The sequence below is a fragment of the Hyperoodon ampullatus genome, assembly GCF_949752795.1.
Source record: "Hyperoodon ampullatus genome assembly, chromosome: 6".
NCBI classification, from domain to species: domain Eukaryota; kingdom Metazoa; phylum Chordata; class Mammalia; order Artiodactyla; family Ziphiidae; genus Hyperoodon; species Hyperoodon ampullatus.
This window is the reverse complement of record NC_136919.1, coordinates 72,112,992-72,136,711: the sequence shown is the minus strand read 5'-3', so window position 1 is coordinate 72,136,711 and position 23,720 is coordinate 72,112,992. Positions and strand designations below refer to the sequence as shown.

General features: G+C 38.4%; 1 protein-coding gene across 1 annotated transcript in view; it reads right to left on the bottom strand.

Annotated features, from left to right (window-relative positions):
• Positions 1-23,720, bottom strand: part of GLIS3 (GLIS family zinc finger 3) — a gene marked incomplete at both ends in the record, with an annotated part of 507,055 nt that overhangs the window by 85,023 nt on the left and 398,312 nt on the right. The window contains 2 exons of the mRNA XM_079706423.1: positions 17,787-17,897; positions 21,939-22,100. Coding sequence (XP_079562549.1) covers positions 17,787-17,897; positions 21,939-22,100 — 273 coding nt within the window. The remainder of the gene's footprint in view (positions 1-17,786; positions 17,898-21,938; positions 22,101-23,720) is intronic.

Sequence of the window (23,720 nt, the reverse complement as noted above, 5' to 3'; positions counted from 1 at the left end):
CTCATGGTCTCAAAAGTTTTACAACAAATTGTGTGATTAAATTCTTTAAATACGTCTGTCCTTTACTAATCCTCTTTTGCCAACATCCTTTTCAGAGAAAAATTGCAGCACTCCATGGTGCCTGATTTATATTTCATTTTGAGAACAGGAAGTAAAGGGATTAAAGTTAAGGATTAAAACACTTACTCTTTACTGCATTTTTTTCACCTCCTGAATGGCTTCCTGGTTGCCATGGCTACTGTTCACTGGTCCTTAGTCCTGAATACACATCTTTGCATGAATAAAATATTTAAATGCAACTTCATGGAAAACAATAGGGAAAGTAGCTTTAAGTTCAATTGCTCTTGAAAGAAGAAAGTAGAATTTAAAAAAAATCTTTTTTCTTCATTCTTTTATTGGTATCCTCAAGAGTGAAACAAACTAAAAGACAGCACAGGGACAGTCTAAAGATACACAAATGATAATCAGAATTATGCAGCAGGGGCACAAGGAGATTACTTTGAGATAGTGAGTTGGCTCTTAGCTTCCAAACCAGTGTTTGTAGGAAGATTAAGGGTCCCTGGGAATTTCGCAAATGTTGCAACACCACAGAACATTTTAAAGGCAAAAACACACGTAAATGCAGTGTTGCAATTCCACATTGCAAATACCAGCCAGGAAATGAAAAACTGAGGCTTTTACCACCACAAAGTTAACTTATCCATATGAATGTAAATATCACTGCTTGGTATCCAAGCCATTGAGGGCAGCATCTGCATAGGGGTGTGGCCAAAGAGGTGATAGCCACGAACAGCAGGTGCTGTCAGGGCTGAAGATATCTGCACGTACAGTGCACACAGCTGATGGCTGAGCTGGGCGTCAAAACGGAAGGGTGACATTGATGGACAAGTGAGCAAACACAACTGCATTTGAGTTGTTCCTTTAAAAACACTCCCCTGACATTCATTTTAGAATGTACTGCCTACATTCTTTTTAAAAGCCAAGGAAAACTAAGGAGATGGAATAGCAAAAAACCCATTTTCAGATCTATTCTTAAAGTCCAATAGGAGGATAGGCTCCAGGGTAAATTGTGGAGTGACTTCTAAAACATCACCCCAGCCATTTTTTTCCAATGCTCCCCAGTGCTTGGTTTTTCTCTGCCTTATCCTCCAGTGGGTGCAAACTATTCCTTTATCCCCTGGAGACACTACTGAAAACACCTCCCCCAGATCCAAGTATACCCATCATTTCTCACCTCTTCTGATCTCAGACTCCCGTTAAAACTGCCTTCCTCTCACAATATCCATGGAAGACAGACCTGCTACTTGAAAATTTGTAATTGAAGCCATATTGATACATTTTGGGAGTGAAGGGACTGTTGCATTGCCTGTGCCATATAACAGAACAAAATTATACAAGATCTTCTGGAGACAATCCGTAGACAGTAACTGGAAAGAATGATTGTAATGGTGGCAATTCTAAGCATTGTAACAAGCTAGTGGTATAGATAATTCTAGGCAGGTGAACAAATCAAACCATGAGATAATTGGTGCTACCCATGGGCAGAGGTGTAGTATCTGAAACAAACATGTATGGAAATGGCAAGTTATATACAGACCCACAAGGCATACAATCATTTCTTTCAAACATCCATGTTCCTTCTTTCCTGGCTTCAGTCTTTTCTTTTGGAAATCATTTATTTTGGGACAATCCTAAAGATTTAGGGCCATCCCAGGGCAGGCTGGGCTTACTGTTTGGCTGTTCCTGCACATTTGCAATCAAGAGGGAGCAATAAGAACCTACTGTTGAAAGGCAATTCTCCATGGGTCTCTCAAGTTTCTCTACGTCTTGGGAACAGAGGCACTGACTCCCTTATTAGACTATCTTTTTAAAGCATGTTTCTATACCAAACGGTTTTGGAAAACTGACTAGGTTAGTATCTTCCTCCTTAGCAAAGAGCAGGCATACTTTCACCCATTACAAGTATCCCTCGCTTTTCTAAAGTTTGCTTTATGCCACTTCGCTTTTACAAAAGACCTACATAGTACCTGTTTTCTCTAACCAAAAGAAATTTAAGGATTTTTGCTTTTATGAAAAAAGGCGAAAAGAGAAAATAGGGTTCAGCATTTGTTTTGTAGTCAGGTGTTACGGAGGCAGTGCACACCCAGAGCAGTGAGAGTGGCACCACCAACCTCCTTCCCCAGGAACTACACTACACTCGGCATCTCAGCATCAAGGCTCCACAGCATTGAACTGCGTTTGTGAGCATCTGTGCTTTATCTCCATTCATTTTGTGCATCTGTTAGCAAGACGTGTCCTAAGGTAATTGCTTCTTTGCTTTATGCCATTTCTGCTTAAGAAAGGTTTCACAGGAATGCTCTACTTTTGGGTAGCAGGGTGAATCTATATAAAAGATTTGGGTTCCCTAAGCTCAGAACTTCCTTCTTTTAACACAATCCACTGAGTGTGCAAGTGTCACCTGGCCTCTTTGTGTCACCTTGTGGGAACTGAGACTTAAGAAACTTGAACAAGAAAAAGATGAGGGACTTCCCTGGTGGCACAGTGGTTGGAAATCCGCCTGCCAATGCAGGGGACACGGGTTCGATCCCTGGTCCGGGAAGATCCCATATGCCGCAGAGCAACTAAGCCTGTGAGCCACAACTACTGAGCCTGCACTCTAGAGCCTGTGCTCCACAACAAAAGAAGCTACTGCAGTGAGAAGGTCGCCTATTGCAATGAAGAGTAGCCCCCGCTCGCCACAACTAGAGAAAGCCCGCACGTGAAGCAACGAAGACCCAACGCAGCCAAAAATAAATAATAAATAAATTTATTAGAAAAAAAGAAAAAGAAAAAGATGATACTCTGGCTACTGCCACTGCTGTGAGTAATAACCTCACATTTGTCTCTGACCCAGGAAGCTCATGTCTTCTGCCAGCATCCATGAAACTGTGGCAGGCTAATTTACTAGCTTGTACCTAGGGTAAAATCTCAGATGCTTTATAGTTCCTGCCATTTACAAGACTATCCACAGGATGTACGGAGCACTAGGCAAAAGATTTTGCAGGGCTTCTGTCAAAATAATCAATTTGAGTCACGCCAAATCAGTATGTCAGCATCACACTAGAGGGCCAATCTCAAGTGATTCAGCAAAAGAAATACCACATTGGCCAGCACAAGCAATCTGCTCACAAGGCTGCCCTCTTGGAATTAGGTCTGGCCTACAGGGCCTCAGGATGATCTCACAGGCATGTCCAAAAGCTCATTAGGGCACCTAGTTGACCCCACATATGGGGTAGAGGGTGAGAGAATGCCCTGAAGGAGAGAAATTAGGGCTGGCACCTCTGTGGGTGCTAGTCTGGGCTCAGGGTTCCCCACCTGGATGGTACTGCTGGCCCAGTCACCAAAAAAGGGTTTAGAAAAATTTGAGGAAGGTACTCCAAAGCATGGGGTCCTCTAAGGGCAGAGCCTCATTCAGGGGCCCTGCTACCATCTTCTAACAGAAGGCTACTACAGAGCTTCTGGGAATGATCATCATGCCAAGAACTTGCAGACAAATTACAAAATTTCCCGTGTTGGAAAATCAGACAGCCCATAGTAAGAATGGTAGAGTCAAAGGAGCACTGGATGTGGAGTCAGAAAAACTCAGCTGGTGTACGGTTCTACTACTTACTGAGTGTGCTTTGTAAAGACAGCTAGCTTCTCAGAAGCTTAGGTCTTTCATCTCTAAAATGGGATTACAATAATTGCAACACTGACCTTGTATAACTGTTGTGAAGATTAAAGAGCTAAACAGGCATGAAAATGCCCAGTAAACTGTGCTACACAGGTATTTAATGGTTCTTATTGTTCTTCTTCCCGTTCCCTTTAAACACTTATTTCATAAGGGAAGAGAATAAAAATGGATAATTGCACCCATTGTGTTTTTACTGGATATTTTAAATGCCAATTCACCCCTTTTTGCCATCACCGATGGTTGAAGAGATTTAGTGGTACTGAGTTTGTGAGTGTTTTGCTGTGTTGAAGGCTTTAATCAACTTCAAGCTAAATATTCTGGGGTGGGAGGGGGCTCATAATTGGGGTAGAATGGGAGGTGGGGAAAACATCATGAACATTGGGTTCCTCTGTTCACTTATGCCAAGATTGAGGGCACCCTAACATCTCTGAATCTTTATGACTTGAAAATTGGGGAACTTGTTCTTGACATTTTTCCATATGAAAGAACAAGATTTTTTTTTAAAGGAGCAGGGGAATGGATCATCCTTGATTGCTAACTTGAGTACAAAGAAATGAAATCTGATTTCTGTGTTTGCTTATGTACATGTGAGGAAATATCAAGGATGTCCTTTGTCATACTACCATCTCAAAATACAATTTCTATTCAAAGTCCACAGTGGGTAAATATTATCAAATTCCTATAGCTGGCGCTTATATGCTAGGCTGGCCCAAAGCATTGTTGTGAAACTGAGCTTCTTGTCTGTTGTGTTCTGTCACCTTTTTAACTGTTTTCCCTTTTGAGTCTCCTTTTTCAGAGACCAGTGATGTTCTTGCCAATGTTGAGTGATAAAGGCTCCTCATGGCAGTGATTTTTACTATATACTACGTAGTAAAAAGAATCAGAACAAAGGGGCCCCATGTTTATATATGATAGAAAAATATATGGAAAGATACGCAGCAGTGTTAAGCCACTTTGATCAACTACATCACAATTCTGCTACTACCTGGCTTCTATATATCCCATAGCTGAGAGTCCCAAATGGGAATTATTAGAAAAACAATTGCTGGAAGTAGGGTGAGAGAGGACAGCAAGGCCTAGCATAGGAGAGAAGACAGCAAGAGAGCCCACTAACTAGTCAGGGAATTCAAGATTCTAATGTTACACTAACTCTGCTACCAAAAACACTTGTAAACATGATTATAAAAATATGTTTTAAGAAAGTACAAAAAGATAAGGCCTAGAAAAATGGAAAAACAAATCCATACCTCAAATTTCAACAAGACAAAAAAAGATAAAGTCTAGAAATGCAACTGATAACCAGAATGCTTAAACTTCATGCTTGGAAAGATTATAGAAATAATATAGGTTGGTGAGCAGTTCAAGAGAAAGTAAGTCAATAGGAGCTAGGATGGGGTTATTGAGAACAACCAGAGAAACCTCATTTCCTTTTTTAGATACCATTAGCTGAAAGCCACACATAGAATGAGCCTAGATTACAGCAACTTATTTAGTAAAGTCTCTCACGATAGCATTTTGGAGAAGACTGAGAAACCTGGAATTGATGATAGCCCTGGATATAGTCATAATTAGATGAGCCACTGTATCTACACAATATTGATTAACAAAAATATGCCAACCTAATTGTTTTGTCTCCTTTCACCCTAGATCCCTAAATCATGCCCCACATTACCACCATAATTATCTTTCTAAATCAGAAATCTGACCACGATCTATCTTTAAACATCTTAGTATGATATATAAGGCCCTTTGACATCAGTTCCCTGTCAACCTTTTCAGTTCAGTGCTGCCTCAATAGACAATTAATGACACTGATGGTCTCTTGTGACCCTACCTGAAACTGTATTCTATGGCACAAATGAAAGGGAGAGAATAGAAAGGCATGCAACCTGTATGCTAAAAAAATCTGGAAGCTGGGTAATAAGTAAAAATTGTTGGTAACAGGAATATTAATGCAGAATTTCTGCATACATCAGTAAGGTCATTGATGGAAACAAAGAAGCATACTTGGAAGACAGAACTAGAGCTCCTGTGTGGGTGTTCCAGGAAGGTAGATTTTTGACTTAATAATATAAAGAATGGTTGGACATATTAGACTTGCTAAAAATAATATAAAGAATGGTTGGACATATTAGACTTGTTAAATAACAAAAAAAGAGATTGTCTTAAAAATCAGAAAGCTTAAGACTTCATGAAGAGTCGTCATGAATATCTTTTGGAACTTTCTGAATGTGATTCCCCATGCTGGGTTCCAGGGAAGATGAGGGTCCATTTAAGGATGCTTATAATTCTAATGGACTACAGCTGTGCCCACAGCTGGCCCCTATAGTGACAGCACAGCAAGCACCCATCCCCAAAAGAAGAAAAACGTCTTTCTATTCCAGTGAAAAGGACAGCCCTATTGAGGCAGCGACTATCTGTAGTCCTTTAACAGTTACTTAAGAGTTAGTCCGGACTCAACAAACAGTGGAAACAGTGAGCATTTAAGATGTCACATGACACTTTGCTAGAGTTTATAAAGAGGGGTCTGGATTGCTGGGAGGGAGAATAATCTTTTGCCAAGACGTTCTATGGAATGCCAAGATTGCAAACAGTACGTCAAGACTTAACGGACGGCTTTGCGTTAGGCAGTATTAGCTAATTCTGGAGCACATTCTGTAGGTCTTGTAGGAAAACAGCATAACACCTTTGGCATCATACTTGGTTCCCTTTCCACTTCTAAACTTTCTCATTTCTCAGAAACAAACTAAAGAGAGTAGAAGTAGTTATAAAAAATTCATCCTGACTCTAAAGGCCAAAAGAATAAAATAAGATAATGTATACAAAATGGCTCTGAAATGTTAAAGCATTAAATGTGGGCAAAATAAGGTTATCACCATCACTATTAAAACAACTGAGTCACAGAGACTGGATTCCACTTGCTGAACAACTCAAGAGGTGCCTTGCAGAAGGCTCAAAGATCTATTCGTCAAGTTCCTCTAACTTCTCAGCAAGAATCCAAATAAACCAGCTGAGGCAGGAAAAATCTCTTCTCCCCTCAGAAAATTCTTGCTATTATCTGACTTTTGCCTCTGTACACCACTAATAAAAGCCAGTTTCCCCAGCAGAAATAGGGGACGACAAGGCATTTTGCTCTTTATTGTAACACCTTCTAACTCCCACCACCATGGCCACAGCTATACCTCCTCCAAGGATTGAGCTCTGTCTTGTGCAGCCTTGCAACAAGCACTGCACATGTGTTTCCTCACTAGTAGCTACCACATACCTACGGCACTGCTGTTACTGTCCAGATTTCACAAATGAGAGCAATTTAGAAGAGGAAAAGTCAGGAAACAATCAAGGTCTAAAACGGGTATAAAAGTAAAACTCTTCTGCATGAAATCTATATCCATCCATCTGCCATTCACATAACAATACCTATAGGAAAACTGACAAATGGCAGGGATTTTCAACCCAAAGACATGGATTCTCTCCAGTAAGTTTGTCTGGTTGAGATTTTAAAACAGACAAACATGAACACAAATGTGTTCCTAGTATGAAGAAAAAACAAAATGGATATATAAACAATTCACAATTATGTCATAATCTCAGTTTCCATTAATTGTTTTTAAGCAGCTAAAATCTCCTTGAGGTAAAATAAATTAATGGAGAAGTCTGGAGTGGGGAAAACCAACTCACTAAAATTTCAACAACCCTTGTCTTCTCTCTTAGAAACCCTTAATGGACAACATGATGTAATTCTAGTGGTAACAGCTAACCTTTATTGGCCATGTATAACGTATCAGGCACCATGCTAAGCATTTTACTGTAATTATTTCATTTAATATAATACAAACACACTGTATTAACAAACATTATATAACACAAACATGACAAAAATGACTGAATTAAAAGTTAACATATTATGATAAATTTCTATGATTCTGTAAATTCTCTGATACATAACACAAAATACATGTTTAAAAAGTATCTGCTTATTTGCTTAAAGTATAATCCTCTTACACTCTCTTAGCATAGTATCTATAAATTAACTGGCATGAACAAATTTGCTTTGAACCATCACTGGTATAAGGGAGTAGAACCAGTACATCCAGTAATTAATTTCCTTAAGTTTTCCTAGTGAATAATCAATTTGCACTAATATAAATTACATTTTGAAGTTTACCATGCCCCATTTTGTGTGGCTAGTGTCACCTTCAAATAAAGTACCCTCAGTTAAATTTTAACATAATGAATTTTAGTTTCTGGGTGTGATGGTCAGTTTTATGTGTCTGCTTGGCTAGCCTCTAGGCCCTAGTTACGCAATAAAACACTAATCTAGGTATTGCTATGAAGGTATTTTTTTAGATGTGATTAACATTTACAGTCAATTTTTTTAACATCTTTATTGGGGTATAATTGCTTTACAATGGTGTGTTAGTTTCTGCTTTATAACAAAGTGAATCAGCTATACATATACATATATCCCCATATCTCCTCCCTCTTACATCTCCCTCCCACCCTCCCTATCCCACCCCTCTAGGTGGTCACAAAGCACCAAGCTGATTTATCTCCCTGTGCTATGTGGCTGCTTCTCACAAGCTATCCATTTTACATTTGGTAGTATATATTAGTCCATGCCACTCTCTCACTTCGTCCCAGCTTACCCTTTCCCCTCCCCATGTCCTCAAGTCCATTCTCTACATCTGCGTCTTTATTCCTGTCCTGCCCCTAGGTTCTTCAGAACAATTTTTTTTTTTAAGATTCCATATATATGTGTTAGCATACAGTATTTGTTTTTCTCTTTCTGACTTACCTCACTCCGTATGACAGACTCTAGGTCCATCCACCTCACTACAAATAACTCAATTTTGTTTCTTTTTATGGCTGAGTAATATTCCATTGCATATATGTGCCACATCTTCTTTATCCATTCATCTGTTGATGGACACTTAGGGTGCTTCCATGTCCTGGCTCTTGTAAATAGAGCTGCAATGAACATTGTGGTACATGACTCTTTTTGAATTATGGTTTTCTCAGGGTATATGCCCAGTAGTGGGATTGCTGGGTCATATGGTAGTTCTATTTTTAGTTTTTTAAGGAACCTCCATACTGTTCTCCATAGTGGCTGTATCAATTTACATTCCCACCAACAGTGCAAGAGGGTTCCCTTTTCTCCACACCCTCTCCAGCATTTATTGTTTGTAGATTTTTTGATGATGGCCATTCTGACTGGTGTGAGGTGATGCCTCATTGTAGATTTGATTCACATTTCTCTAATGATTAGTGATGTTGAGCATCCTTTCATGTGTTTGTTGGCAATCTGTATATCTTCTTTGGAGAAATGTCTATCTAGGTCTTCTGCCCATTTTTGGATTGGGTTGTTTGTTTTTTTGATATTGAGCTGCATGAGCTGCTTGTAAATTTTGGAGATTAATCCTTTGTCAGTTGCTTCATTTGCAAATATTTTCTCCCATTCTGAGTATTGTCTTTTTGTCTTGTTTATGGTTTCCTTTGCTGTGCAGAAGATTTTAAGTTTCATTAGGTCCCATTTGTTTATTTTTGTTTTTATTTCCATTTCTCTAGGAGGTGGGTCAATACAGTCAATTTTTAATACAATCAGCTGAAAGGCCTTAAGAGCAGAACTGAGATTTCCCTGAGAAAGAAGAAATTTCACCTGTGGACTGCTCATCCAATCCTAGAAGTAAGAACTCTGGAGACATCTTGACTCTACCCTTCACCCCTGGCATCCAATCCATCACCACATCCTGTCCACTCTTTTTTGTGTGTGTGTGTGTGTGTGGTACGCGGGCCTCTCACTGTTGTGGCCTCTCCTGTTGCGGAGCACAGGCTCCGGACGCGCAGGCTCAGTGGCCATGGCTCACGGGCCCAGCCGCGCCGCGGCATGTGGGATCCTTCCAGACCGGGGCACGAACCCCTGTCCCCTTCATCGGCAGGCGGACTCTCAACCACTGCGCCACCAGGGAAGCCTCTGTCCACTCATCTTCATCTCAACTGCCACTATCCTTGTCCAGGCCTTTATTAAATCTTGTAAAAGTGCATACCATCCTAAGTGGTGCAATTGCTTCAGACTCCTCCATTAATTTATTGTACCCTCCCCTCCATACTTCAATTCACCATTTATACAATCATCCCACCGCTTGTGGAAGTCCTGCTTTAACATCTCTGTTAAAGAGGCTCCTTTGCCTCAAGGGAAAGGAGCCTATCTTACCATTTTTGTATTCACAAGCATTTATCAAAATATCAGACACACAGTAAATGCTGGGTAAGTAGGAGTCGATCCCCCAGAACATAAGAAGCATAGATTATTCTTAGTTGGGCAAAGTTTTGGGGGACATTATAATTAAAGCCAGGTGAAACAGTCACTAGGCATCCTGCATTTCTTTTGGCTCAGAGGGGCTTTTTTTAAACAGCTTTATTGAGGTATAATTGATATACAAAGAACTGCACATATAATAATATGGACAACTTGATGAGTTTGGACATATGCAAACACTCATGATACCATCACTGCAGTGAAGGTAACAGACATGTAACACACCTCCCAGAGTGTTTCCTTGTGTCCCTTTGTGGGAGTTTTTTGTCTTTTTCTTTTTTTTTCCCTTTGGTCATCAGGAAGTCTTAATTTCAGAGAGTCAGTGAAATCTATGGAGCTTCTCCTTAGAAAAATACATTTTACATAATTTCTGGGATTTCATTAACTTCCTAAAACCCACTCCTCCATGTATTCCCTTATGGTCCATGGATCCCAGGTTAATAACTTCTGAATAGAACCAAATATCACAGGTTCAAGTTTGATTTTAATCTCCTCTGGTTTGGGCCTCAGCTTCCTTTCCCTCATTTGGATCTTTTTTGCTCCATCATCCAAACAACCATATGACGTAGAAAGACTAGCTACAGTCATCACTAAAAGAGGACTTCACCTACAAGAATATTCAGTTCTCACAAAGAAAAATATTTCCAAGGACACTGTTGTTCTGTTGTCATTCACAATAGACCGCCCTGGATTGTAGGTATGTGTAACAACACTGAAATGATTACCCTTTCACCTTTGAGGCCCCGTGTTTGCCTTTCAAGATACCTATGAAGATGGGGAAATGGAAAAACTAGGGGACTGTAACTTAAGCTAAGTCACAAAGCAATTCATAGCACTGCATAAAAGGAGCCCATACCTCCTGACATCCAATCCAAACAGTACTCTTGAGACACAGCCACCCGTCCAGTAACCACCATGAAAAGTTTTCACATTAGGCTTATCCAAGCCCTTGTGTGAAGTCACCTGAAAATAAATCTTTAGAGCTCAGAGAGCCAAGACACAAACAAATAGAAATATATTACCCATGGATATCAAAGACAAAACTCAGTTGAATATGAAAAGGAAAGACAAGAGAGAACTAGCAGAGGAAGCAGTAATTGCAAGGGGAACCAGTACTTCAGAAGTGGAGACAGAGCAAAAACCTGAGGAGGGCCACGATGAGCTGTGTCATGATATTTTAGGACATTATGTTTAGGCAGCAGAAAGTCTGAGAAAAATGTTTCTACTCCAAAATCATTTTTATCAAGAATCCACAAAATCTAGTAAGAGAAAAGGAAGGAGAAGCTTAGGTTTCTGTCAGTCAATCAATCAAAAAAACAATTTTCTAGGAACCATTTCTATAAAATAGCTCACTAAAGCACCTGTCATACGGTCCTCATTCCTTACCTAGTTGGCCAGAGCAGGGCCAAACGCTCCTATTTTTTGTTCCAATTAAGAATTTTCAAGGGGGATAGAACAAAAACTACTTTGCCACATATGACAAAGAACTGTAATATAATCAACAATGTAGAACTCCAAAGATCTCCCCATTTCTTTCAAATAATAGAATCTAAGACTTCGCTCCTTAAGAATCTCTGTCAGTCACAAAGGAACTCCCAGATACCATGTTCCACAAGCACGCTCTGTGTGACTTTAATCACGGCATTTCTCTTACCATACAGAAAGCACGTATCTCCATGTGTCTTTCATTGGAATGTAATCTGTAGGAGGGCAAATTCAGATCTCACTTGTTTTTAAATCCCCAGAGCTGATGCAGGGCCTCACTTGCGCTACCTGTGCTGATTGCTCAGCGAACCACAAATGCTGACCATCTGAGTCGTTTTCTTAGGTGGGGGATAATAAGCTATGCTTTTCAATGTCTAGCATCCAGTCCCTCTAATGCCACTGCAATTGAGGAGAGGCTGCCAAAAAGTTTAATTACAACAGACTAAGATGATCCTGACATCTACTGCTGTGCTCTTAGTTAGCACCAGAATTATTTAAAAGAAGCTCAAACAGAAAGGTACAGTATTTTAACTTAAGTAGTGCTTTAAAACTTTTTGCAGCTAATACAGTTTTCTCATTTCTAAAGTGGTCATTTGAATGTGTTCCTGACCATCTCACCTCAACAGGTCTCCCTCTTTAATCTCCATATCAACTCCCTCACTGCTTCCTTGACTACATTTATGTTACTTATTTTCTGTCAATCTTTTTATTGTTGCTGGACTTCATCAAGACAATGTGGCTCTATGAGAACAGAGAATATGCCTGTCTTATGCACACTTGCATCCATGGGTCTTATCCAATGCCTGACACACAGTAGGTGCTTAATAAATATTTGTTGAATGGAATAAATGAAATTACTTGAGATTGTATTTCTCAAGTAATTTACAGAAGAGTAGTTTGATGAGATGCTCTAGAGGAAAAAGAAGATTGTTTTGTTGGCCAACTAATTTTGAACAATGCTTAATGTTATTTTCCCTCTGGAATATTGGTACACCCAAGGCTCTGAGAACTCTTGCAAGAAGAAAACCATTGAATATTTTTCAACTCAGCATTTCCCAAATTTATATAACAAAAAACTTTCTAAAAGAATTATCTGATAAGATCCTAAAGATAAGGATCTGATAAGGTTCTAAAGAACATGCTTTGAGAAACACTGCTTTAAGGGCTAAAAAAGACACTGGGCTAGGCTCAGAGATGCGAATATTTATTTTTCTGTATTCACAAGGCTGAAAACAATTTCTCCATTATCTCCAGAAATGAACAGATGTTTTTTCTCACTAACTGTTTACTCTCATGGACAACCAGCCCTACCCCTCCACTTTCCCACCCTCAAATGTGAATTCTCAATTCTTTTTTAAAAGCTCCAATCACCATGTAGCATCAAAATGTTCTCAAAAGCATAGCTGGTTTCATACTGTATCTACTTAAAATAGAAGCCTCTAGGCAACTGGTTTCAACTCCAAATCAGTATTATCAATCTGGGGTTAACTTGACTTTTTTAAATTTAAATTTAATTATTAGTTAGCATCACTATTCTGAACCAAAATTGTTTGTTTTACAAAAGCATACCTAGCACCTTTCTTGAAATCCATTACCCTCAACTGAGACATCAAGACATTCAGTATGTCTCACCATCATTCTGAGGTGTAAAGTACGTAATTTGTCAGCAACAATTGTTAAAGTAGAAAACTTAATGTGACCCACTTAAAAACACACACACACACACTAGTGCCCTTTTAATGTCATCCCTGTAATAGCATCACTATTACTCAAATTCCAATATGATTTCCTAAATGTGAGAGGAAGAAGGGGAGCTACCAGTTCATCTTGAAATGATATATCTGTAATATGTGCCTATGACTGACATTCCATTAAGAGTTGGAATGATTTTTAATTTATTCCTGAGCAGGAGAAAAAGGAATGAAGGAAGGAAGGCAGGAAGGAAGGGAGGCAGGGAGGCAGGGAGGATGGAAAGAGGATTGTCAAAATCTGGGAAGGCCTCTGATTGTGTACCCCATTTGTATATGCCATATGCCACGCAGATGATGACAGAAAACTGATAGAAAAGTGAGCCTCACTAGCTCTTTTATACATGCTTTCATTCAGGGGAGAATGTATTTTTTCACATAGCTTTTTTAAGATTCCAACAACTGCACAAAGCAAGGTGAGCCTATGTTGTATTTAATGAAATGGTTTATAGTTTTGAGTACATATGGGGTGGTGGTGGCTCTGAACAGATTCCAAAGAATCATCAGTTCTACATGAAGAGAGTTGCATTAAATAAGCAGCTCTATTTTAGCCAGAAAGCTATATAGAGCTGTTCCCTAAGTAGGAAATACACATACGTGTTGCATTCACGTTATACTTGCTTGGTTTAAAACAGCCCACAGAGGTCACAAAAGTGAAAGTTATCGACCATGGTGGGTCAAAGGTGAATGTTTAACAAACATTTAATGAATCACACCCAAAGTCTGGAATCTTTGTGGAAGTGTGAAATGGATGAAAGATTCATGTCATCTCTAACTTCTGGCCCAGCATTCTTTCTTTGCATTCACTTTTAAAAAGTCCATGTTGGTAGCAGGCCAGAGTTGAAGGAAACCTCCTTGTTTATGGCACTTCCAAGGTGAAAATGAAAAATTCTGATAAAGCTCACAGGCTTGAGGAAAATTTCAAGTGGCTTATTGCCTTAGTTTTCTCTTATTTCAACACTCATTATCAGACAGAATTGAAGGACAGATTCTGTCTTTTGCTCTACAAGCTGAATTCTATTCTCACTGGAGACCATAGCTGGTGACTTGAGTATTTTGCTGCTCATTTATCTGTATAGCCCACTATTTAATGGACTCAAGATCTGCAAAGCACATTCGATGGAAGAAGTCTGTATGTCACCTGATGGGATGTGTGGGTGTGCACACATTAGACAAAAAGAAAAGTTACTCTCTGTATGCAATGAGCCAAATTATCCCAATTCTTTTGCAGAGAGTTTTTTTTTTCCTTCTTCTTTCTTTTCATAGCTTGAATTGATATTAAGCTGAGATTTCAGGTTCTTGGTTTTCAGTAGGATCTAACAGATGTGGGAAAAGGGCCACATGCCCATGACCAGGGCATCACTTATGAGATCTCTACCCCTCCTAATAAACATTTGCCTTATGGGTGAGGATGCCTTGTCACTGGCCATGATTTCACTGTAGGACTTCATAAAGCCGGCCATGTTAAGACCAAAATAATGTCATTTAGTGTCTAGGGGGAGGTTAAAAAGAGGATTAGAGGCAGGCAGGCAGGCAGGCAGGGTATATTAAACAAGTCCATGACTAACAGGGTGTGACAGAAAAGGGTTTTATTCTTTTCAACAAAACAATTCCCTAGGGCCTGGACCATTACTCCACAGTTCCTTTATCATCTTGGAATTTTTATGGTTATTTTTGATGAATTCACATTTTTGTAAAGGCTTTTTGAAATGATGCCAGTTTTCAATTTTTAATTAAAGTCGTAAATAATCTTAATTCTGCCTTAAAAGGGTTATTGTTTCTTACTGTTTTTTATTATTGCTGCCAGGAAATATTTCAAATACCAAGCCCTGATGTGAATAGCACTTAGAACCTCTCTGAGGTCTAGTAACAACATTGTACCATGTAAATACTACACACTGGTATACCAGCACAAGGTTTGAAAATGTGGATTGATTGATTTCAGGTTTATTAGCACTGCTTCTCCTGGGAGTGACATTTCCCCTTTTTATTGGATGGAGCAACTTTCATCATTTTAATTTCCACAAATTAGCCCATTACAGATCCACACAGGATTTTTTAAATCTTCAGATTAAAAGGACAGGTTAAAATTTGGAAAGTAAACACAGTAACTTGTCACTAAGGACTAAGCAATGCACGTCAGAACGTCAGCCAAATCCAATTCAACCACTTGCAGGAAAAAGAGTGAACATCAAAAGCTAAATCACTGGAGAGATAATACCTCATTTTACATAAGACAAAATTAAGAGAATATTGTAATATTTGACATTAGATTATAATACTGCTCCTTGAAAGTATATCCTTGTTATCTGGATTGCCTGTTGAAGGCTGTCTGCAAATTGTTTATAAATTTATATTCTGTAGTCTTAAGATCTGATTTTCTTTTTAAATTAGTGCTTCAAGAATCTTTCACATAATCAAAACTACTCTTCCTTTATAAAGAGGTTGAAACACACCGTGTTTGAACAATAGAAATCATTAGTAATTCCTAAAAATATCCCATTATGTTTTCATACCTACTGTCAACCTAGGTTACCCTCTTAAGCTGAATATCATATTATTGCTTACTTATCTACATGTGAGACTTACATTCTGTTGTGCCCATGACAGTTGTTATTCTCTGTGAAGGTGCTCTTCAATCTTACAATAGATTGGCTATTACAGTAAAACCTCATACATTTGGGACAACTTGGAGGTGGAGAATGGTCAGATTTAGGGGGAAGAAACTCTCAGCAAGAAGGTTTATTTATTTATTTTTAACAAACACAACTTATTACTTCAAGTTTATAAGATATACACCAATAATGACAAAAACCATTGGACAATGGTCCTCCTACACAGTTAACAGTATGCAACAATGGTGTGTTATTTTAAGAATATTAAGCATCCTCCTTACAACTTTATGTATATTATTAATTCACTTAGCAGTTTCTTTGCTGTTGTAAAATACAGGAACATATCCAATCCATGTTGAAGGATCATCTATTATCATCTCTTGATAATGATCATCTGTTAGCAGTTTATTGGGATTCCAATTAAAGAGACTTAACTATATTCATAGAGAAAAAAATAATTTTAACAATTGACTTACAAGAGTGGGTTTGTATGCCATTAAGAATATCTATTTTGGGCTTCCCTGGTGGCACAGCGGTTGATAGTCCGCCTGCCGATGCAGGGGACACGGGTTCGTGCCCCGGTCCAGGAAGATCCCACCTGCCGCGGAGCGGCTGGGCCCGTGAGCCATGGCCGCTGAGGCTGCGCGTCCGGAGCCTGTGCTCCGCAACGGGAGAGGCCACAACAGTGAGAGGCCCGCATACCACAAAAAAAAAAAAAAAAAAAAAAGAAAAAAAAAAGAAAAGAATATCTATTAAAAAAAAAAGAATATCTATCAAATCCTTCTGACTGGCCATTTTTCTAACTCACAGCAAAGGGGTCAAATTGTTTCCATATATGAGCCCTCAACTGGCATTGTGCTAACACCTCTCAAGGAAGAAAAAAATCTCAAGTAACAAAAAGATTATAGAGCATTTCCCAACATAAAAGAGTTAAATCCCTATAAATCGTAAAAGAATAAAAGATTCTAGTTAACTAGAAGCCATGGTGATCTGAAAACCATGGCCATAGGGTTTAATCACACCATGGGGTTCAATCACTTGAAATAAGCAGAGTCTTAAACTTCCCTTAAATTTGTTATGAAGGGCCCTTAAATGAATCAGGTACCCATCTGAACACAAATGAAACACTCAAAAAGCCAAGGTCAGGTCAACTTATTTTCTGCCATGATCAGAAGATACTTTTTGGTCCAAAAAGTTACAAACTCAGTTAGTAGAAAATCCTTGAAAGGCAGTAAGCTCCTTATTTCTCAAAGTGTTAAAGCACAGCATGGTCAACCACTTGTTGGAGATTTTATGAGGTCAGGAGAATAAGTCAGGTGGGTTGGCAGGTTGATCTTTAACATTTCTTCCAAATCCGAGAGATACTATAATTCCTATGAACTTTGAGAGATGCACTAAGCCCTCATTGATGTCAAAGTAATTTTAGGTTCAATTCCTTTCTCAGACTTTCTTACATAATACTTATTAAGGAACGTGGTTTTTTCTAAGCTTAAAGGTAAGAATGCTCTATACTTACCCTACCCTTCATCAGACGTAATTACTTTAGCCAATTGATATTTTATGAAAAAGCACTTATCTCCAGAAAGGGTTTTTGTGTGCTGTTTTTCCCAATTCAATTTTCTTTAGCTATTTGGACTGAATTTTGTTACTTTCCAGTTTAGGTGACTTTCACTAATTTCCTCCAATTCCTATTATACAAACCCTCCCCAGAAATTCATAGCTGGTTACATCAATTATGAAAATCACAGCCTTGCTACTACTACTTCATGGACGACTTCTCTACTCAGAGTCTAAAACATGTTATACCTTGAGAAGTATGAGAATTACCAATGTCCTGCAGAAGCTCCCAGTACTGCAAGAGGAATTTAAATGTGCTTGTCTTGGCTGGATAAATACTCTTTTAAAATTACCTTTTTCCTTGCTTGCTGATCTTTGGAAGAATGTGCCTTCACATGCTTTCTTAAGGAACTTGGGTCTGTGTAGCGTTTGGTGCATCCTGGAATTTGACAAGCATAAGGTTTCTAAATAAGAAAGAAAGAAAGAAACAGCTGTGGTTAAATCATAAAGGTAACTGGGGAAGGTTTACTCAAAGACTACTGACTTCAGAGCATGAATTGTTACCAACTGACTGATGTGAAATGCTATGTAATATTCATGCATTTTAATTAGAAAGCCCAGTAAGTTTGCATCAAGGCGAAGAGAAAACTTTCAAGAAACAAAGAGATGGCTTATCTTTGAAGATCTTTAAGAGACTGCTACAGAATGCACTCTTACCACGAAACCCCCTGTGGTATTTTTCAATATGGAAATTATTAGTATCTTCAGTCATACTTACAGTTATGTTCCCCTGAAAACAATCTTTGGTACTGTCAGAAATTAGGAAACACATACTCTTTAAGAGTTCAGGTATAAAGAAGCTGTAGAAAAGTCCAGAAAAGACTGGGAATGTTTCAGAAGAAACCTGATTCAGAAAGAGAGAGGGAGAAAATTAAAAGGGAAAATTAGTGGAAAGTGAGTAAAAGACAGTAGGTTTCAAACAACAGACACATGAAAAATCAGCCAGAGAAACATTAATATTATTAGTAGTAGAGGAGTCCTGCTGTTAAGCCTGGGTTAGGTGAATAAGCCCTTGGCTGAGCATGATGAGAACACAAGTTTTGGCTACTCCAATTCCCCCATACGCCTGAGAGATGTAAGGTGTGGAGCCTAAGGCAGAGTCTAGAATCTTTTTTATTTTTGTGTCCCTGGTGATTGGTAGATGCTAATTAGGAATGATGAATTAATGAATGAGAGCAATATACATTGATTCAAATTTTAGCAACTATTCCTATTGTAACAACGAAATTCAAACCAAAGGTTTGGGAATACGGCTTTTAAGTTGTAGAATAAATAAAAACCTGCTTATCCTAAGAAGTGAAAAAAATCACAAGATTAACTGTGTTTATAAGATGTATTAACAGTCACTCATCTACTTAGTATCTCATCAGGTGACATATTAAAGCTATGCCTGCATGAGGTGAAATGTAAGGAAGAGAATTAAAACCCTGTCTCTACAATAGAATTCTTTCTTTAAAAACCTGCTATTCTGTTGACCCCACCCCCCCAAAAAATCAGTTTTTTTTCCCTACTGTTTATATTTTGTTCCTGTTTTTATGCACTTGCTTGTCATTTTGTAGGCCAACATATATGTGGTTTATATTATTTGCCCTGCAGAAAGCCATATATGTGATTCACTTTTTTTGTTGCTACTGTTAGCATTTTTGATTCCAAGAACAAGGTAAAGTAATGAATATATAATTTAGTTTGATACTCCCAATTTGAATTCTAAGTTTGATTATCTGATGTGTTTGTTCATTGACCGACTGATTGATTGAATGAGTAAATCACCCAGCAGCTCTTTTGCTCCCGTAACACGCTGGACACTGTGTTACATATCAGGGATCTAACAATGAACAATGGATGAACCAGCCTCTCAATATGTCACAGTTTCTGCAAAATGATGAGCCAATTATGGGCTGAAGTCACTTGCCAAGGAAGTTTCCATTGGGTAAACAAAGGTTTCCTTTAACCTGGGAACCTTTTCTGGGTTCACACAGCTTTCTTGCCCTAGTCTTCCCTGTCCTGCCTTGGTGTTATAGGGGCAATTAGCCAACATCTTTATTGGCAGTCATGCTGTGACCACATAAGCTCATGTTTTGAGCATTAGAGATGTTGCATGTAAAAATCTTTGGGAATATTAACGTGTTATATAAATCGATGCCATAATTATCACAATAGTCACCATTACTTGGGTTAGAAAGATAAGAAATGGGTAATGTCATTTTGTATTTGATTTTGAGATATCACTCTCTCCCCTGCTATCAGCCAGCTGGGATCAGTACGCCAAAAGAGCAACATCAGGGGATGGTCTAAGTGGTACTGGTATGCTGGTCATTTTAACTCAGATTACCTGAGCTTTAAATGGCATGTTACACTTCATCAAACTATATTCTTCATTATTTTCCATTTGTACTATAAAACTATTTCCCCTGTTGAGACATTAAGATGCTAATAGAGAAATGAATTAATAACACTTTTCAGGGTTAGAATTATGAACTCAGTAATTTTTATGGGGAAATCATTTTCCTGTAAGTAAAGAATCCATTTAATTGAAGAAATACTTTATCCAAAATTCTGACAGCATTAGCATAAGGAGTACTTAATGAAAGGGAATGGGGACCTAAATTTAAATAATAAATTCTACAAGCAACTACAGTTTCCTTCTTTAAATAAATGTTTAATTTCTTAAAATTGTAAAAGATTTTAAAAGAACTTACCAATTTGTTAAATGCAACAAAAATTTAAACAGAAGACAGTTTGGACTTCAAAGGAAAAATGATGGTTTTAAAAGATTTAATAGAGAAATAATTAAAAAAAATAAAAACAGCTAAGTTTTAAAAGCTACCACGTTGAACTTAATCGTGAAATTATTATCTTAGGTAGCTTTCCTCAAAAGTTTTTAAAAGGGATATATATTTTTTAATTCAAAATGATTTTAGAAAATGCTCTTAGTTTGATTAGCTAAAATTAGCTCCAAGCAAAGAAGGGTATTGTAGAGCCATAACACTTAGCCTTACAATAGTTCTTTCAAACTATAGATAACTAGCTAGAGAAGAAGCAATTTCTCAAGACAATCTTGTCTCATGAATGTTCATTCTTCCATGATAAAGTTTAATGACAAATTGGAAAATTTATTAGATTCTACCAAGACCATTTTAGACATATGAAATAGGGCATTTTAACATAATTCATTCTTTTTTTTCCTACTTCTACCTTTAAAAAATACTGCTATTCACCAAATTTATTCATTTAATATTCCACTCTTTAGGTCCTAAAATCACTGAATTCAATTCAGCTGTAGCAGAAAGGGTCCATCTTACACCCATATTACTCTAATTATATTTCAGATATTTACTAGGCAAACCATCACATTTATATATATATCAGGAGGTAATTCTGTTTAGAAAGGTTATGTGACATATAGCTAAAATGACTTCTATCAATATGACTAATAGAGACTAATATAAAATTTAATAAATATGTCAGCTATAACAGAAGAATCTTAAATATGTATGAGACGGTGTGTAGAAATAACAGTATCTTTTAAAAATTCAAATTCTGGTGTAGTTTAATAATAGACATCAGAATGTTAACACTGAAAAAGTACTGTCATGAATACATTACTTGCAAGAACGTGGGATAAGAGATCTGTGATGTGTATAATACATTTATCCTGATGGCTTTGTTAAGTGAACTAAAATTACATATAATCTACCTGGCCTCATGTAAAGAAAATGGCATCAAAACCTGAGAAATGCAAAGGAAGACGATCAACATAATTTAGAAAATAAAAGGTAGAGTCAAGGAAAGGGCATTAGCAAATGAACAAAAAGTTTCAGCTCTAAGAGAGTTAAGGTTTATGTCAATGGATATGTGGCTGTTAACACATAGGAAGTGTGATGAAACTGAACCCTTGGGAAAGATTTGCTGATTCTTTTTAGATCACTTGAAGGTGAAAATACCAGGTGGTTTCTAAGGCAAAAGGCTAGATTCACTTTCAAAAATCATGCCAGTCTCAAAGTTCTTATGTCAAGAAGAAAAGAACCAGGGTAAGAAAAAAAGTGTTTCCTATTTCTCACAATAGCGTATCTTATCTATCTTAGTATATCTTGATATTTGAACACTTACTTCAATGTCCAATCTCTAGGAGTCATTCTCTGTACTAAAATCTACTATATGACAGCCCCGAAAGTGCCTTTGCTTTGTATACAGAGGTAACCAAGGAACCCCCTTTGTCCCAGGCAGCTGTAATATTTAGGATAACTTGTGACTACAGAAAAATGGAAAAGAAAGAACCAAACAGGGCCCCTTCTGGCTCTTTACCAGGTTTCACTGCTGCCCTTGGCACTCTCCCTATAACCTGCAGGTCATAAAGCAAACACCTTCACCGTCCCACTGTCAAACGGGCACTTCCGCACACCGGGGCTTGGGGCTGGAAGCTGGAAAGCTCCTGCCGTTCTTACAGTGTCCAGATGTGTCCTCTGGTGCTTGGCGCGGTCACTGGAGTTACTGAACGCCTTCTGACAGCCCGGATGCTGGCACAAATAAGGCTTCTCGCCTGTGTGGCTCCGCAAATGAATCTTGAGATTTTCGAGCCTTGAGAAGGCCTTCTTGCAACCTTCAAACTGCAAAAAAGAAAACAATTTTTGGTTGTTGAGAAGGACCTTGAATGTTTGGGGTTGGGGGACAGGAAAAATAAATGTCCTTAGCTTGTACTTAGCCTAAAACAAAAAAATAAAATGAAATCCAAACAGTAACAATATTACTTCTAAAAAGATCCGTATGTTTATGTGAACTGCATTTTTCCACTGAATATACATGCCACTTTCCATACCAGATTTGGGTCCCAAACTTATTTCTGTGATTACTTATGTCAGAGAAAATTTGCTGTGAGCCATCTGGCTCAGTTAATAAAAATACAGTAATGCGTGCCTTAAAGGTTTGTTAAAAAATTAACACACTTTTCCATTTCCAAATTGGTCTAAATTGAAAGAATCAGGAAGGAAGAAACTTTTTACAACTAATAAACTAACAAAAAAAGAGTGATGTATGAGAAAAAAAAGTAAATAGAATATCCAAGAGTGAGAGATGAAAAGGACATGTGTCTGCTGAATCATTAAGATCATAAACTTTCTTAACTCTATCTTAAGTGGTTTTCAACTCCCAAGAGTGACCCTGTTAATATATAGGGTGATGCCAAGCCTAATGAGATAAAGTTTTTAACATGCTTTTAAAAAGGAACTGGAAGACAATTCATTTAGTGCTAAATCATATTCCAAATAAAGTTATAGTTTTATTTATTTCTATTTTTTAAAGAAATTTTGTTATCTGGTTCTTAAAAGAGAAGAGCTGAAAATAAAAAGTTGAAGATCTCAAGAAATGCTTCATTGGTTTGTCAATAATATTTATTGATGGTAATATTTACTTACTGTCTTCTGTGGGCAAAATATCAGCTACTATTAGAGGGTCAAAGTGATTTCAATCCTTGAAGTGACAATCTAATAGAAAATGTGTTAGAGAAAGCCTATACATGAAGCATAAATGTGAAATGGGCATTTATCCTCTAACTCTCTCTTTGATGCTAAGCCCCAGAATATTATGTCCTTTTGACAATTTTAATGCCATTAGAGTCCCCAATGCAAGGAAAACTTCAATTAAAAAACTATCAGGGAGGGCTTCCCTGGTGGCGCAGTGGTTGAGAGTCTGCCTGCCGATGGAGGGGACATGGGTTCGTGCCCTGGTCCGGGAAGATCTCACCTGCCGCGGAGCGGCTAGGCCCGTGAGCCATGGCCGCTGAGCCTGCGCGTCCGGAGCCTGTGCTTCGCAACGGGAGAGGCCACAACAGTGAGAGGCCCGCGTACCGCAAAAACAAAACGAAACAAAAAACTATCACGGACTTCCCTGGTGGTCCAGTGGTTAAGCCTCTGTGCTTCCAATGCAGCGGGTGCGGGTTTGATCCCTGGTCGGGGAACCAAGATCCCACATGTTGCGGAGCGTGGCCAAAAGAAAAAAATCCCAAAACTATCAGAACAAAACATAATATGTTTACTGCAATTAAGAAACCGCACTCCTTGGGCTTCCCTGGTGGTGCAGTGGTTGAGAGTCCGCCTGCCGATGCAGGGGACACGGGTTCGTGCCCCGGTCTGGGAAGATCCCACATGCCGCAGAGCGGCTGGGCCCGTGAGCCATGACTGCTGAGCCTGCGCATCCGGAGCCTGTGCTCCGCAACGGGAGAGGCCACAGCA